Source organism: Salvelinus fontinalis, chromosome 8, assembly GCF_029448725.1.
Source record: "Salvelinus fontinalis isolate EN_2023a chromosome 8, ASM2944872v1, whole genome shotgun sequence".
Taxonomy (NCBI): domain Eukaryota; kingdom Metazoa; phylum Chordata; class Actinopteri; order Salmoniformes; family Salmonidae; genus Salvelinus; species Salvelinus fontinalis.
In genome coordinates, this window is record NC_074672.1 from 31,299,647 (window position 1) to 31,316,218 (window position 16,572).

The following is a 16,572-nucleotide window of genomic DNA, read 5'->3' on the forward strand; positions in this document are numbered from 1 at the left end:
ATCCTGTGGCGAACTGCAATAGCATCGAAGAGCCCCCGCGATATGCAACTGTTCAGGGAAGTCAGGAACCAATACACGCAGTCAGTCAGGAAAGCATACTGTATACTGGGATACTGTAAAGTCCATGGAAAACAAGAGCACCTCCTCCCAGCTGCCCACTGCACTGAGGCTAGATAACACGGTCACCACTGATAAGTCCGTGATAATCGAAAACTTCAAGAAACATTTCTCAATGGCTGGCCATGCCTTCCACCTGGCGACTCCAACCTTGGCCAACAGCCCCCCCCCCCCCCCCCCCCCCCGCTGCTACTCGCCCAAGCCTCCCCAGCTTCTCCTTTACCCATATCCAGATAGCAGATGTTCTGAAAGAGCTGGAAAACCTGGACCCATACAAATCAGCTGGGCTTGACAATCTGGACCCCCTATTTCTGAAACTGTCCGCCGCCATTGTCGCACCCCTTATTACCAGCCTGTTCAACCTCTCCTTCGTATCACCTGAGATCCCCAAGGATTGGAAAGCTGCCGCTGTCATCCCCCTCTTCAAAGGGGGAGAAACCCTGGACCCAAACTGTTACAGACCTATATCCATCCTGTCCTGCCTAGCTAAGGTCTTCGAAAGCCAAGTCAACAAACAGATCACTGACCATCTCGAATCCCACCGTACCTTCTCCGCTGTGCAATCGGGTTTCCGAGCCGGTCACGGGTGCACCTCAGCCACGCTCAAGGTACTAAACGATATCCTAACCGCCATCGATAAAAGACATTACTGTGCAGCCGTCTTCATCGACCTGGCCAAGGCTTTCGACTCTGTCAATCACCATATTCTTATCGGCAGACTCAATAGCCTCGGTTTTTCTAATGACTGCCTTGCCTGGTTCACCAACTACTTTGCAGACAGAGTTCAGTGTGTCAAATCGGAGGGCATGTTGTCCGGTCCTCTGGCAGTCTCTATGGGGGTACCACAGGGTTCAATTCTCGGGCCGACTCTTTTCTCTGTATACATCAATGATGTTGCTCTTGCTGCGGGCGATTCCCTGATCCACCTCTACGCAGACGACACCATTCTGTATACTTCCGGCCCTTCCCTGGACACTGTGCTATCTAACCTCCAAACGAGCTTCAATTTCATACAACACTCCTTCCGTGGCCTCCAACTGCTCTTAAACGATAGTAAAACCAAATGCATGCTTTTCAACCGTACGCTGCCTGCACCCGCACGCCCGACTAGCATCACCACCCTGGACGGTTCCGACCTAGAATATGTGGACATCTATAAGTACCTAGGTGTCTGGCTAGACTGCAAACTCTCCTTCCAGACTCATATCAAACATCTCCAATCCAAAATCAAATCTAGAGTCGGCTTTCTATTCCGGAACAAAGCCTCCTTCACTCACGCCGCCAAACTTACCCTAGTAAAACTGACTATCCTACCGATCCTCGACTTCGGCGATGTCATCTACAAAATAGCTTCCAATACTCTACTCAGCAAACTGGATGCAGTTTATCACAGTGCCATCCGTTTTGTTACTAAAGCACCTTATACGACCCACCACTGCGACCTGTATGCCCTAGTCGGCTGGCCCTCGCTACATGTTCGTCGTCAGACCCGCTGGCTCCAGGTCATCTACAAGGCTATGCTAGGTAAAGTGCCGCCTTATCTCAGTTCACTGGTCACGATGGCTACACCCACCCGTAGCACGCGCTCCAGCAGGTGTATCTCACTGATCATCCCTAAAGCCAAAACCTCATTTGGACGCCTTTCCTTCCAGTTCTCTGCTGCCTGCGACTGGAACGAATTGCAAAAATCTCTGAAGTTGGAGACTTTTATCTCCCTCAACAACTTTAAAAATCTGCTATCCGAGCAACTAACCGATCGCTGCAGCTGTACATAGTCCATCTGTAAACTACCCACCCAATTTACCTACCTCACCCCCATACTGCTTTTATTTATTTACTTTTCTGCTCTTTTGCACACCAGTATCTCTTCTTGCACATGATCATCTGATGATTTATCACTCCAGTGTTAATCTGCTAAATTGTAATTATTCGATTTATTGCCTACCTCATGCCTTTTGCACACATTGTATATAGATTCTCTTTTTTCTACCATGTTATTGACTTGTTTATTGTTTACTCCATGTGTAACTCTGTGTTGTTGTCTGTTCACACTGCTATGCTTTATCTTGGCCAGGTCGCAGTTGCAAATGAGAACTTGTTCTCAACTAGCCTATCTGGTTAAATAAAGGTGAAATAAAAAATAAAATAAAAAACTGGTAACCTGATCCAGGTTGCAGGCACTAGTTACAGATTGAAGCTTTTTGTTGAGGGGGCAGCTTGATGAAAGCCAGTCAATATTTAAAATCACCCAGAAAATATAACTGTTGATATCACAAACATTATCAAGCATTTCACACATATTATCCAGATACTGACTGTTAGCACTTGGTGGTCTTTAGCAGCTTCCAACCAGATTGGGCTTTAGGTGAGGCAGATGAACCTGTAGCCATATTACTTCAACATTTTTTAACATGAGATCCTCTCTAATCTTTACAGGAATGTGGTTCTGAATATAAACAGCAACACCTCCCCCACTGGAATTTCTGTATTTTCTATAAATGTTATACAAAATCAGTAGAGGCATTCAGGGCAGTTAGAGTGAAATAAATTAGGTTACTTACATTCAATGCCCCTGGTATAATGTAGATTTGCTAAAACATTATGATGACTCAGCGACACAATGGTAGGGATTAACTGAGCTGGGCTTGGGTCATTGATAAGTCATTGTCTCAACGCAGCCTTATAATGCTGTGAAAGGATCCAGGAATCCAAATGATTTGGGTGGATTCCATCCTCCTTATAAAATGTGTTGTTTCCAAAAGGTATCGAAATTGTTAACAAAAGTTACACACATTGAGCTGCAATAATCACGTTGCCAGTTGTGAGGAGAAAGAATCCTGCTAAAGCATTCAATGCCACGATTCAGAGAGGATACAGGGCCAAATATGATGGGTCTTTTGTTATTGTCTAGCAGAGAGTCAATCAGCTCTTTAACCTCTCTTGGGTAGGAGGCAGTATTTTCACCTCTGGATGAAAAGCGTGCCCAAAGTAAACTGCCTGCTACTCAGGCCCAGAAGTTAGAATATGCATATAATTGGTAGATTTAGATAGAAACTTTAGTGTTTTCTAAAACGGTTAAAATAATGTCTGTGAGTATAACAGAACTGATATGGCAGGCAAAACTCCAAGGACAAACCATCCAGGGGAATTCTTTTTTGAGGTCATACAATTTTCAAATTGTTTTCTATGGGATACCCTTATTATTAGGAACCTGGTTGCAGTTCCTATGGCTTCCACTAGATGTCAACAGTCTATAGAAATTGTTCGATGTTTTTCTTTTGAGAAATGAAGAAGTAGTCCTATTCATTGTAAGTGTCACTCCAGGTGGACTCAACTGTTTTGAGGCGCGTGAACTGGAGCGTGCTTCACACTTTTTTTATCCGGTATTAGAAACAGTTTATTCCGTCTTAAATTTTATCTATTATTTATGCATCAGGGTACCTGAGGTTGGATTAGGAACGTTGTTTGAAATGTTTGGACCAAGTTTACAGGTAACTTATTAGATACTTTGTAGGCATGTTGGGCGAGTTGAAACCGGTGTACAGTGATCCCTCGCCACTTCGCGGTTCACTTATCGCGGATTCGCTATTTCGCGGATTTTCATAATGCATTTTTTATTTTTTTTTGGTGCATTGTGCTCTGCATTCTGATTCGCTAAAAACTCACTCCCGCTTCTTGTATCAAAACATGCTACGAATTGTGCTATCATTTTGTCGTCTCGTGCAGTTATGTGTACGTACATAAAACAGCTTGGCAAATTTACATTAAGTTGGCCAAATTATCTTGTAATTTCGAACATCTCCTTAACCCATAATGTCGACGAAACGCTCTGAAGAGCAGTGAAACGGCCTACACGTGAGTCACTGTATTTGTATACATGTAATAGTTGCTAATTGTAAAAAAAAAAAAAGTTTTCTATTTCGCGGATTTCACTTATCGCGGGTCATTTTCGGAACGTAACCCCCGCGATAAACGAGGGATTACTGTATTTCTGAATCAAACGCGCCAAATAAATGGACATTTTTGGGACATAAAGAAGTACATTATCGAACAAAATGACCATTTGTGATGTTTCTGGGACATTTTGGAGTGCCAATAGAAGATGATCTTCAAAGACATGAATTATATTGCTATTTCTGACTTTTGTGGAACACCTGCCTGGTTGAAATATGATTTTCATGTGTTTGTATGTGGGACGCTGTCCTCAGATAATCGCATGGTTTGCTTTCGCCGTAAAGCCTTTTTGAAATCCGACACAGCGGCTGGATTAACAAGAAGTTAAGCTTAATTTTGATGTATAACACACATTTTCAAGAATGTTAAATATTTGAATTTGGTATTTTTGAATTTCGCGCTCTGCAATTTCCCAGGATGTTGGCCATAAGAAGTTCAAATCCAGTTTCAACTGTTCAGAGCTGCCCTTCATAATGTCATTAAAACCCACATGGACTACGATAGAATCAATGTCCATGTCCTGATGTAGTACATTCAGAAGCAGCTTAGTAATGTAATTTACTCAAGCTCCGGGATAGGACATTGTTTTTGTGCCAGGAACAGTCACATTTCTTACCATGGAGCTGCCCAAAAGGCGCAGGAAGATCAGTCCCCCGGGTGGCGAAACTATTTGTTGTTTGTATCCGCTCCGGGCCTCTCGTTGGGAGTGTAGGCTGCTTCATTGATTGCCATGCTCCTCTTGCTGTACTCCTTCAACTCCGCTATCAGATGGGGGAGGAGAGGCAGGAGATGGCTCCCCTGGCAAACGAACTTCAGGCAACACCGGCCAGTTGGATAACGACAAACGACAAGACAGAGATGCATCCAACATGTGCGAATGCCATCCAGCCACCTCCGTAGTAAAGATCAACATTACACTCTACGTTTTAGGTTCGGGTTAGGTTTAGGATTAGGGTCAGGGTTAGGTTTAAGGTAGGGAAAAATTGATTTTGAAAGGGACTGAATTGTGTGTCCCCACAAGGTTACTTATACAAGACTGTGTGGGTGCGTGTGCGTGCGTGCGTGTGCGCGGGTGTGTACAAGTCTGTGTGTACGTGTGTGTGCGTGTGTATGGGGGAGGGGTAGCCAGCAAATGGGGGAGACAACCAGCAATCCTCAGCTCATGAATATTCATTGTCAAATTTAAATGTTTAACGCTCGAACTGGCAAGGAACCCACAGCGTTACTAAAAACTAGCCTAAACCCTTTGCAATGTGTGGAAAATGATGTGATACACACCAAAGACGGAAGTTAGTGTTTTGAGGATAAAAGAAGCAAGTCTTTTGTCCCAATATATTAGAAACCACATAGCCTAGAATTAGGCTAAAACAGCTAACTTTTCTCAGTTACTGGAACACTGTGATAAGGCCTACACATGAAAACACTGAGGTAACACTCATCCTACATTGCCTAAACTATGCATTCATAGCACACAAGGTGCCGCTAACGTTACCTCAGGATTATTCAGAAAGACACAATTCAGACACAGCGGGTGGGTTAACCTTTCCCAGAGGATGGAAATGAGATAAGCACAGAACCATGACTTCTCCTCCCTCCCCTCTCTCTTTTCTCGTTCATGATGATGCCTAACAGACACAACAGCCCCATTAGAATTGCAGATTGTCTCCACTGCCTGTATCAGGGCTCTCGATCAGGCTGGCTACCCACCAAAGCCAACTAGCCAGCGCCCCACCTAGCCAAGCACATCATTGTTGAGTAGGGTGTTGTGCTTGTGTTTCTCTTGTGTGTGTCAGTGCTGTAGTACACATATTTCAAGGGTCATAGTTGAAGGGTAGGTGTTTTCCAGCTCTGCATTTACTTCAGACCGGTGTGCGTTTGTGTCTGCCTATGTGTGTGTCCAATTCTCATGTTGATGTAGCCTCATATTTGACCGCTCAAGACTCACAAACAGGTCTGCTTGAGGACAACAGACACACAAAAACAAAACCAGAATCAAATGTCGTAAAACAACAATTATTTTAAAAAACAAGTAGATGGAAGACGGCCAGACCAGCCACTCTCTGAGGTGGTACTATACAGAGAGCAACCCCAGCTGTCCTGAACTCTCATTCAGCGGAGAGGAACAACAATATTCCCAATCCATAGAAACTTATTATCCGCCTTCAGAGAGAGATCACCACCACTCGCTTCTCATTGTCCAGCCACCATGCAGCACACCACAATTTAATTGGGGATGCCAATGATGCCATAGTGGTTTGATCAAATCCAGAAAGACATTACAAAGCACTCTCCACGCCTTCGTGTCATCACATGGCCTGGGCCTGTCCAGGTGGGTTCAGCTGTCCTATTTTTAGCCCACAGCATCACTTATGGTGTCTTATTTCTGGTGATGATCCAGTTCTATGCTGCAGGGTAATGTATATCTTAGGAAAACAACCTAAGTCAGTGAGAGGGCCTGTACGGTCAGTACCTGATCACATGACCTACCCTAAACAGGAACAACACTGGGTCTTTGCAGAGAGAGCCCTAACAGCCTTGGTTTTATTAGATCACGCTGAAACTCGCCTAACTCAACGGCTGGAGAGACATTTTCCATTTACATTTTAGTGCTTCAGCAGACACTCCTATCCAGAGCGACTTACGGTATTGAGTGCATACATTTTCGTACACACACCTGACAACCCCTGAGCTCTCCCTCTCCCTCCCTTTTCCACAGGTGGGGTCAAATTAATCAAAACAGAGTTTTGGCTGGTGTGGCTGGCAATGACCCAACACAGGAAGGGGTCTGGGGCATCCAGAAATAGCGCTGAGGAGAAGAAAGCTGTTCCAGCAGTCTTCAGGGACTCCATAGGAAAGCTGTTCCAGCAGTCTTCAGGGACTCCATAGGAAAGCTGTTCCAGCAGTCTTCAGGGACTCCATAGGAAAGCTGTTCCAGCAGTCTTCAGGGACTCCATAGGAAAGCTGTTCCAGCAGTCTTCAGGGACTCCATAGGAAAGCTGTTGACAGCTTTATCTATACACATCTTAACAACCCCCCCCCCTTTTCTCTAATGAGAAAAAAAAGGTCAGAACAGAGGGGAGGAGGAGAAACAGGTGTGTCACTGAGCAAGGACACAGGAGTGTGTGATTGTGCTGTGTGTGTGCATGTATGTCTATGTGCATAGGGAGAGGGAAGCATGTCTGTCTGTGTGCATAGGGAGAGGGAAGCATGTCTGTCTGTGTGCATAGGGAGAGGGAAGCATGTCTGTCTGTGTGCATAGGGAGAGGGAAGCATGTCTGTCTGTGTGCATAGGGAGAGGGAAGCATGTCTGTCTGTGTGCATAGGGAGAGGGAAGCATGTCTGTCTGTGTGCATAGGGAGAGGGAAGCATGTCTGTCTGTGTGCATAGGGAGAGGGAAGCATGTCTGTCTGTGTGCATAGGGAGAGGGAAGCACGTCCGTCTGTGTGCATAGGGAGAGGGAAGCATGTCCGTCTGTGTGCATAGGGAGAGGGAAGCATGTCCGTCTGTGTGCATAGGGAGAGGGAAGCATGTCTGTCTGTGTGCATAGGGAGAGGGAAGCATGTCTGTCTGCATAGGGAGAGGGAAGCATGTCCGTCTGTGTGCATAGGGAGAGGGAAGCATGTCTGTCTGTGTGCATAGGGAGAGGGAAGCATGTCCGTCTGTGTGCATAGGGAGAGGGAAGCACGTCGTGAAGAAATGCGTTGTCATTGTATGTCATAAATGTCTGATGAGTGTGGATGGAGTCTCCATCTCCCCCAGCCTTCTCCCTCTCTCTCTCCTCCAACCCTCTCTCTCTCCCCCCCAGCCCTCTCTCCCTTCCAACCCTCTCTCTCTCCTCCAACCCTCTCTCTCTCCCCCCCAGCCCTCTCTCCCTTCCAACCCTCTCTCTCTCCTCCAACCCTCTCTCTCCCCCCCAGCCCTCTCTCCCTTCCAACCCTCTCTCTCTCCTCCAACCCTCTCTCTCTCCTCCAACCCTCTCTCTCTCCCCCCCAGCCCTCTCTCTCTTCCAACCCTCTCTCTCTCCTCCAACCCTCTCTCTCTCCACCAACCCTCTCTCTCTCCCCCCCAGCCCTCTCTCCCTTCCAACCCTCTCTCTCTCCTCCAACCCTCTCTCTCTCCCCCCCAGCCCTCTCTCCCTTCCAACCCTCTCTCTCTCCTCCAACCCTCTCTCTCTCCCCCCCAGCCCTCTCTCCCTTCCAACCCTCTCTCTCTCCCCCCCAGCCCTCTCTCTCTCCCCCCCAGCCCTCTCTCCCTTCCAACCCTCTCTCTCTCCTCCAACCCTCTCGCTCTCTCTCTTCCAACCCTTTCTCCCCCCCAGCCCTCTCTCTCTCTTCCAAGCCTCTCTCTCTTCCCCAGCCCTCTCTTTCTCCCCCCCAGCCCTCCCTCTCTCTCTCTCTCTCCCTCAGCCCTCCCCCTCTCTTTCTCTCCCCAGCCCTCCATCTCCCCAGCCCTCCCTCTCTCCCCCATCTCTCCCTCATCTCCCCCAGCCCTCCCTCCCTCCGTCTCCCCCAGCCCTCCCTCTCTCCCCCAGCCCTCCCTCTCTCCTCCTCTCTTCCCCAGTCCTCCCTCTCTCCCTCAGCCCTACCTCTCTCTACCCAACTCCCCCAGCCCTCCCCAGCCTTCCATCTCCCCAGCCCTCCCTCTCTCTCTCCATCACCCCAGCCATCCCTCTCTCTCTCTCTCCATCTCCCCCAGCCCTCCCTCTAGCCAGCCAGCCCTCCCTCTCTCCATCTCCCCAGCCAGCCCTCCATCTCCCCCAGCCCTCCCTCTCCCCAACTCCCCAGCCAGCCCTCCATCTCCCCCAGCCCTCCCTCTCCCCAACTCCCCAGCCCTCCCTCCATCTCCCCCAGCCCTCCCTCTCTCTCTCTCCATCTCCCCCAGCCCTCCCTCTCCCCAGCCAGCCAGCACTCCCTCTCTCCCTCTCCCCAGCCAGCCCTCCCTCTCTCTAAAAGGGAAAACAAAAACATAAATATTGGTTGTATTTACAATGGTGTTTGTTCTTCGCTGGTTGGCCTTTTCTTGTGGCAACAGGTCACAAATCTTGCGGCTGTGATGGCACACTGTGGTATTTCACCCAATAGATATGGGAGTTTATCAAAATTGGATTTGTTTTCTAATTCTTTGTAGATTTGTGTAATCTGAGGGAAATATGTGTCTCTAATATTGTCATACATTTGGCAGGAGGTTAGGATCTGCAGCTCAGTTTCCACCTCATTTTGTGGGATGTGTGCACATAGCCTGTATTCTCTTGAGAGCCAGGTCTGCCTTCAGCTGCCTCTCTCAATAGGAAGGCTATGCTCACTGAGTCTGTACATAGTCAAAGCTTTCCTTAAGTTTGGGTCTGTCACAGTGGTCAGGTATTCTGCCACTGTGTACTCTCTGTTTAGGGAAAAATTGCCTTCTTAGTTTGCTCAGTTATTTTGGTTAATACTTCCCAATATGTCAAGTAATTATCTTTCTGTTTTCTCATGATTTGGTTGGGTCTAATTGTGTTGCTGTCCTGGGGCTCTGTGGGGTCTGTTTGTGTTTGTGAACAGAGCCCCAGGACCAGCTTGCTTAGGGGACTCTTCTCCAGGTTCATCTCTCTGTAGGTGATCGCTTTGTTATGGAAGGTTTGGGAATCACATCCTTTTAGGTGGTTGTAGAATTGAACGTCTCTTTTTTGGTTAGTGGCCTAATTCTGCTCTGCATGCATTATTTGGTGTTTTACCTTGTACACAGATGATATTTTGCAGAATTCTGCATACAGTCTCAATTTGGTGTTTGTCCCATTTTGTGAATTCTTGGCTGGTTAGCTGACCCCAGACCTCACAACCATAAAGGGCAATGGGTTCTATAACTAATTCAAATATTTTTAGCCAGATCTTAATTGGTATGTTGAATTTTATGTTCCTTTTGATGGCACACCTTCTTGCCTTGTCTCTTAGACGATTCACAGCTTATTGGAAGTTACCTGTGACGCTGATGTTTAGGCAGAGGTATGTACACTTTGTGTGCTCTAGGGTAACGGTGTCTAAATTAAATTTCTATTTGTGGTCCTGGCAAATGGACCTTTTTTGAAACACCATTATTTTTGTCTTACTGAGAATTCCTCTCAGGGCCCAGGTCTGACAGAATCTGTGCAAAAGATCTAGGTGCTGCTGTAGGTCCTACTTGTTGGGGACAGAAGCACCAGATCATCAGCAAACAGTAGACATTTGACTTCAGATTCTAGTAGGGTTAGGCCAGGTGCTCTCTCCCCCAACCCTCTCTTTCCATCTCCCTCAGCCCCCTCTCTCTCTCTCCCCAGCCCTCTTTCCTCCTCTATCTCTCTGTGTGTTGTCCAGTAATCCGTGGTGTCCTAGTGAAGGGTGAATTCCCAGGGCTGGAATCCTGCTGGCTAAACAGGTGTTATCAACACGACAGTGCTCCCAGGCCTCCAGAAGAGAAGGGAGGGGAAGTAAGAAGGTCAAGGAGGAGGTAAAGAGAACAGGAGAGGTATCTAGCTGTGAATGGCCGAAGGTGTCTCCAGTGAAGTGTTCGCTTTCCAACAATGGTTTCAACGGGGTCAAGGAGGAGCAACAAACACTAGGGAAAGGATAAGCCTCAGAGGTCTTCAATATCGTACACAAACACAAACCAGCCGAGCTCATATGAATAATGTATCTGCGACATGTAGACACTGGTGCGTCATTTATGAGGTAAACTAAAACAGGGAGCAGTTGTCTGGTGAAAATGGCTCTAAAAAAAATGACAACATCCTGTTTGACCGTCTGTCTGCCTGCCTGCCTGCCTGTCTGCCTGCCTGTCTGTCTGCCTGTCTGCCTGCCCATCCGCATGTGTTTGTGTGTGCACATGCACAGTGCATTCGGAAAGTATTCAGACCCCTTGACTTTTTCCACATTTTGCAACGTTACAGCCTTATTCAAAAATGGATCAAATATTTTTCCTCATCAATGTATACACAATATCCCATAATAATAAAGTGAAAACAGGATTTTAGAAATTTTTGCAAATGTATAAAAAATAACAACTGAAATACCTTATTTATGGTCTAAAGCACTGCATCTCAGTGCTAGAGGCGTCACTACAGACCCTGGTTCAATTCCAGGCTGTATCACAACCGGCTGTGATTGGGAGTCCCATAGGGTGGCGTACAATTGGCCCAGCGTTGTCCAGGTTTGGCCGGGGTAGGCCGTCATTATCAATAAGAATGTGTTCTTAACTGACTTGCCTCGTTAAATAAAGGTCAAATAAATCATAAATAATAATACATTAGTATTCAGATCCTTTACTATGAGACTCGAAACTGAGCTCAGGTGCATCCTGTTTCCATTGATCATCCTTGAGATGTTTCTACAACCTGATTGGATTCCACCTGTGGTAAATTCAATTGATTGGACATGATTTGGAAAGGCACACACCTGTCTATATAAGATCCCACAGTTGACAGTCCATGTCAGAGCAAAAACCAAGACATGAGGTGGAAGGAATTGTTCTTAGAGCTCCAAGACAGGATTGTGTTGCGACACAGATCTGGGGAAGGGTATCAACAAATTTCTGCAAAACCTGGTTTTGCTTTGGCATTGTGGGGTATTGTGTGTAGATTGATGAGGGGAAAAAACGATTTAATCAACTGTAGAATAAGGCTGTAACGTAACAAAATGTGGAAAAAGTGAATACTTTCCAAATACACTGAACATGTGTCACATTCCTGCACTGGGGTGACAGTCGTCAACAGCCCTGGACCCCCCCACACATTACGTCGGGGGCAAAGAGCATTCAGGGAGGAGATTGATCTCCAGGAATCTCACAGCCAGCCAGGCAGCTACCCCTGAGGCAGGGAGAGGAGTGAAGCACCCTGGTAGAGTGCAGAGAGTGCTGCTGAATGGGAGATGATGGCAGTGTTGATAGAAATACTATTACATTTCCACCACCATCATTCACACTATTTTTCATACAGTAATGGAGCTCTCTGGAACACTGCTGCACTCACCAGTCTAGAGATTAGGCACTATATGAGAGAGCAAATAGAGCAGAATATTGTTATGGACAAAAACATGAGGATGAGTTACATTGTAACCCACTGTACTGCAACAGGTACAATACTGTACATGGATTGAGGTTGTGAATTGAAGGCTTTACATCACTTTGATTGAACCCTTTGTCATCTACATTCTCCACAACTGTCATAAACGCCACTCAAATCAAGGAGAAATCCTTGCTACAAAACCGTGTGTCAATTTCACATGTGCTTGGAATGGATACAGCAATTGAGCTACCACTTAATGGGAATAGAGCTCAGCCAAGCACGGTTACACGCCATGCTGCTGTATCGTTTATAGGAGAACCAATCCATCTCTAGCGGGGGGTTACTGTGACCCGATAGGACCTGGATGACATCACCATGGCCCCTTCGTGAACTCTGACCACTGCACACACACATTTTACTTTTGCTATCTGTGAATTGCAAGAAGTGTCTTCTTGACTGAGAAAAAACCCTCTTCTCCTCTCCTCTCCAGTAAGGCACAACCTTTTTAATGATGGTTTCAACAGGGACATGAAGGAGCAAATCAAATCAAAATAGAATTGTCACATGCTTCGAATACAACAGGTGTTGACCTTACTGCGAAATGCTTACTTACAAGCCCTTAACCAACAATGCAGTTTTAAGAAAAATAAGAGTTAAGAAAATATTTACTAAAGTAAAAAGAAGTTACAATAAAATAACATAACATTAATGAGGCTATATACCGGGGATACTGGTAACGAGTCAATGTGCAGGGGTACAGCTTAGTCGAGGACAAATGCACTCTTAACAAAACAGTGCTATCTAGAACCGGCTGTCCCCATAGGAAAACCCTTTGAAGAACTCTTTTTGGTTCCAGATAGAACCCTTTCCACAGAGGGTTCTACCGGGAACCAAAAAGGGTTCTCCTATTGGGACAGCCTAATAACCCTTTCCACAGAGGGTTCTACCGGGAACCAAAAGGGGTTCTCCTATTGGGACAGCCAAATAACCCTTTCCACAGAGGGTTCTACCGGGAACCAAAAGGGGTTCTCCTATTGGGACAGCCAAATAACCCTTTCCACAGAGGGTTCTACCGGGAACCAAAAAGGGTTCTCCTATTGGGACAGCCAAATAACCCTTTCCACAGAGGGTTCTACCGGGAACCAAAAGGGGTTCTCCTATTGCGACAGCCAAATAACCTTTTCCACAGAGGGTTCTACCGGGAACCAAAAAGGGTTCTCCTATTGGGACAGCCTAATAACCCTTTCCACAGAGGGTTCTACCGGGAACCAAAAAGGGTTCTCCTATTGGGACAGCCAAATAACCCTTTCCACAGAGGGTTCTACCGGGAACCAAAAAGGGTTCTCCTATTGGGACAGCCAAATAACCCTTTCCACAGAGGGTTCTACCGGGAACCAAAAAGGGTTCTCCTATTGGGACAGCCAAATAACCCTTTCGGAACCTCTTTTCTAAGCATGTAGTACCCCTCCCACACCCCAAACAGGCAAACATTCCATTAATGTGTTCATGTCAGCGTGTTACTCTCTCTCTCCCTACTCCCTTCACTATGTCCTTAAACCTAACCCTTGGTGCATGGAAAGAATTACCAGAGCTATGGTTTTTGAAACAAATAAATGGTTGAGTAGAGATGGGGTTACTGGTATTTTAGCTGTTGACATGGTTATATACTAGGGGCTTACCCAACCTCACTGTGTGAGAGAGCTCTTTTAATTCCATCATAAATAACATTATCACACCCTGTCACCTCCACTTTCCCCTCCCTGCAGGGTGGTGGAGAGAGGGAGGGGGGGGGGGGGGGGCTGAGCAAGATTGAAAAATTCAGTGTTTAGTTAGAATGGGGAGGGGGCATTTACGGCAGCCATTAAGTGTAAAATGTCACGTCTCGCACTCCACTGATCACAGCCGGGGAACAATCTCTCTCCAGCAGGTTGTAACTAGCTGAAGACTCACTTTGTGGATCATAGACTCCCATGGTGATTATTGGTCGGGTGGAAGCTCTCCTACAAAACGATCTATCCAAACTAAACTAATAGGATCGTACATCACAGTCAAAAGGGATCAACTGTTTGAAAGCAGGCCATTTGTGAAATCAATGAAAGCCAACACACACGTGTATTTGTTTTCACTGAGGTAGGATTACAAACGGACACCTGACACAGTGACTCAACCGGTGACAAGTGGTTGAACAGTCTTTGTAAAACTCCCTGGTGACTGGTGTAGCTTAGCCTACTCTGACGTGCCACTCACAGTAACAACTTTAGCTGAGAAGAAACAATGGTGCTGGTATTGCACAAAACACCAATACAACAGGCTACTGTGGCAATGGTCACGCACAACTCACAGTACACGTTGAATAGCACTACATGGATACACGTGTAGGCTACAGTACAATTGTTTGGTCAGCAGAGGTGCGTGGACATGTTTGCACCAGTGTCATAGGGGCTATTTTGCATTTGTGGTGAGTTGGTCTGGCCCAATAACTGCACATAACTATAGCTTGTGGATAAGGGAGTGCACACACACCACTCTTGAATCTTGCCATATGTTCCCTCACGACTCGCGAAGTAGCCTATCCTCGTGGAACGGACGAGGTGAAGGAAGAAACAGACAGTGTGCTGCACGTGGATGTTTGGCCACATAATAGGTCTACTGTATGCCCATTGTATTTCACCGGCCATCAATCTGCCTTCATCCGCTATCACTAATTCAACACGAAAGCACTGGTAGCAAAACGGGTCAGTGTCCACAGTAAATTCACAATAACGTGGCATGATTAAACAAATATTTTTAAAATGTGTTTCACCCAAAACAAAATTACATTTTCTAAACAAAATCAAGAAACAGAGCAAATGACACTTTTTGTATTGGGCTATAGAAATAACGGGCCACTCACCAGCTGGATCGTGCAAAGAAAGATGAGCGTGCATCGGCCGCTGCAGCACCCCATTGTGTCAAAACCCAAATATCACTCGAGAAACGATGAAAACACACACAACGGTCTAGACTGGTTCACTATGGCAAGGACCTTTCAGTGCAACGAATGGCTTCAAGCTCGGTCAACGGTGAAAACTGTGTCTGTAAGCTCCAGGCACTGGCGTCCCATGCATTTTCTTTCCCCAAAATTATCGCTTTGTGTGTGAGAGGGGTAACTTGAGTTGATAGCCTACTACCGCTAGCACTCGTGTATGTGTGTGTGTGTGTGTAGCGGGGCAAGAAGGGGGAGGTGGAGGGGGGTAGGCTAGAGGGTGTCAAAGACGGATCTTTGGTTTTAACAGTGCCATGTGACACTGGTCTGGTGTTCTCACCTGGTCCCTGTAATGTTTTTCCCCCAAGAGTTTAAACACAATTTTCATACGAACTCTTTTCATAACATGTTATATTGAGTAGGCTACACAATTGTGCAAAAGTGGTTGGATATTGTTTTAAATATCCTGTTACTCAGCATTTTAGGTGCGGATATATTTTTGCTTTAATATTTTCACAATTTGCTTACAAAATTCATAATAAATGTTGGTAAAGGTGAAACCTAAAAGTAAAGTATTATCGCAGTGTCAGCTACTGAATGGAATATTTCTCTCATTAGAGTCACTGAGGAGCGATGAGTCCTAAACCATGACGTAATTTAGGCGCCACCCGCTGTTCATTTGACGCTATTACATCGCCACAAACAGCCGAAAACGCCTTCCATCCTTTTCATGGCCGTATTGCTTATGTTGAACTCATAAAATATTAGCCTTGTAAAACGATTGGTCACTAAATCCGTAGGACCATGTAAAAAACAGTTGATCGCTGTGCATGCCCTCACCCCTATATACTTATAACTGATTGGTTTGGGTCTACCCTCTATAGTGCTGTCCAGTGTTAGAACCTGATGTTGAGGCCCATCACTGTACTCTTGATAGTCACCACCAGTGGTGTAAAGTACTTAAGTAAAAATACTTTAAAGTACTACTTAACCCTTGTGTTGTCTTAAGGGTAAGAAATGACCGGCCACTATGTTTAACAGCAGAGAAAACCCTCTAAATTATATTTTTTCAACTTGAAATTTGATGACTTTTCCTAGAGTGACCTCAACATTAGAAAAAGTGAAACATCTGCTTTGTTCATATTTCCATGAAAGCTGTACACCACCAGGGTACAAAGATTGTTTTAGGGTCAGTTTTAAAATCATTTACACACCACAAAAACCACAAAGACACACACACACACAATGAGATTATGTGTGCTACTGATTAAACTCAGCCAGCAGCTCCTGAAGAGGAAGATCACCATGGTTGGCACAGTTAGAAAGAACAAGCCTGAGCTCCCCTCTGCACTCCTCTCAACAAGGGGGAGAGATGCCTTCTCATCAAAGTTTGCCTTCACGCTCACCACCACTCTAGTTTCTTACCTCCCAAAGAGGAACAAGATGTGGTCCTCCTGAGCACACTGCACCAAACGGCTGATATCAGTGATCATGAGGACAGGAAGCCAGCCATCACCCTGGACTA

General features: G+C 46.0%; 1 protein-coding gene across 3 annotated transcripts in view; it reads right to left on the minus strand.

Moving 5' to 3' along the window:
- LOC129861101 (sodium/potassium-transporting ATPase subunit beta-1-interacting protein 3-like) overlaps positions 1-15,304 on the minus strand; it is a 179,189-nt gene extending 163,885 nt beyond the window's left edge. For 2 of the 3 annotated variants that reach the window (XM_055932223.1, XM_055932224.1), the window contains exon 1: positions 14,976-15,304. In XM_055932223.1, the coding sequence (XP_055788198.1) occupies positions 14,976-15,029 (54 nt within the window). In that variant the 5' untranslated portion in view covers positions 15,030-15,304. The remainder of the gene's footprint in view (positions 1-14,975) is intronic. The other variant, XM_055932225.1, reaches the window with a different exon arrangement.
- Positions 15,305-16,572: the final 1,268 nt, after the last annotated feature.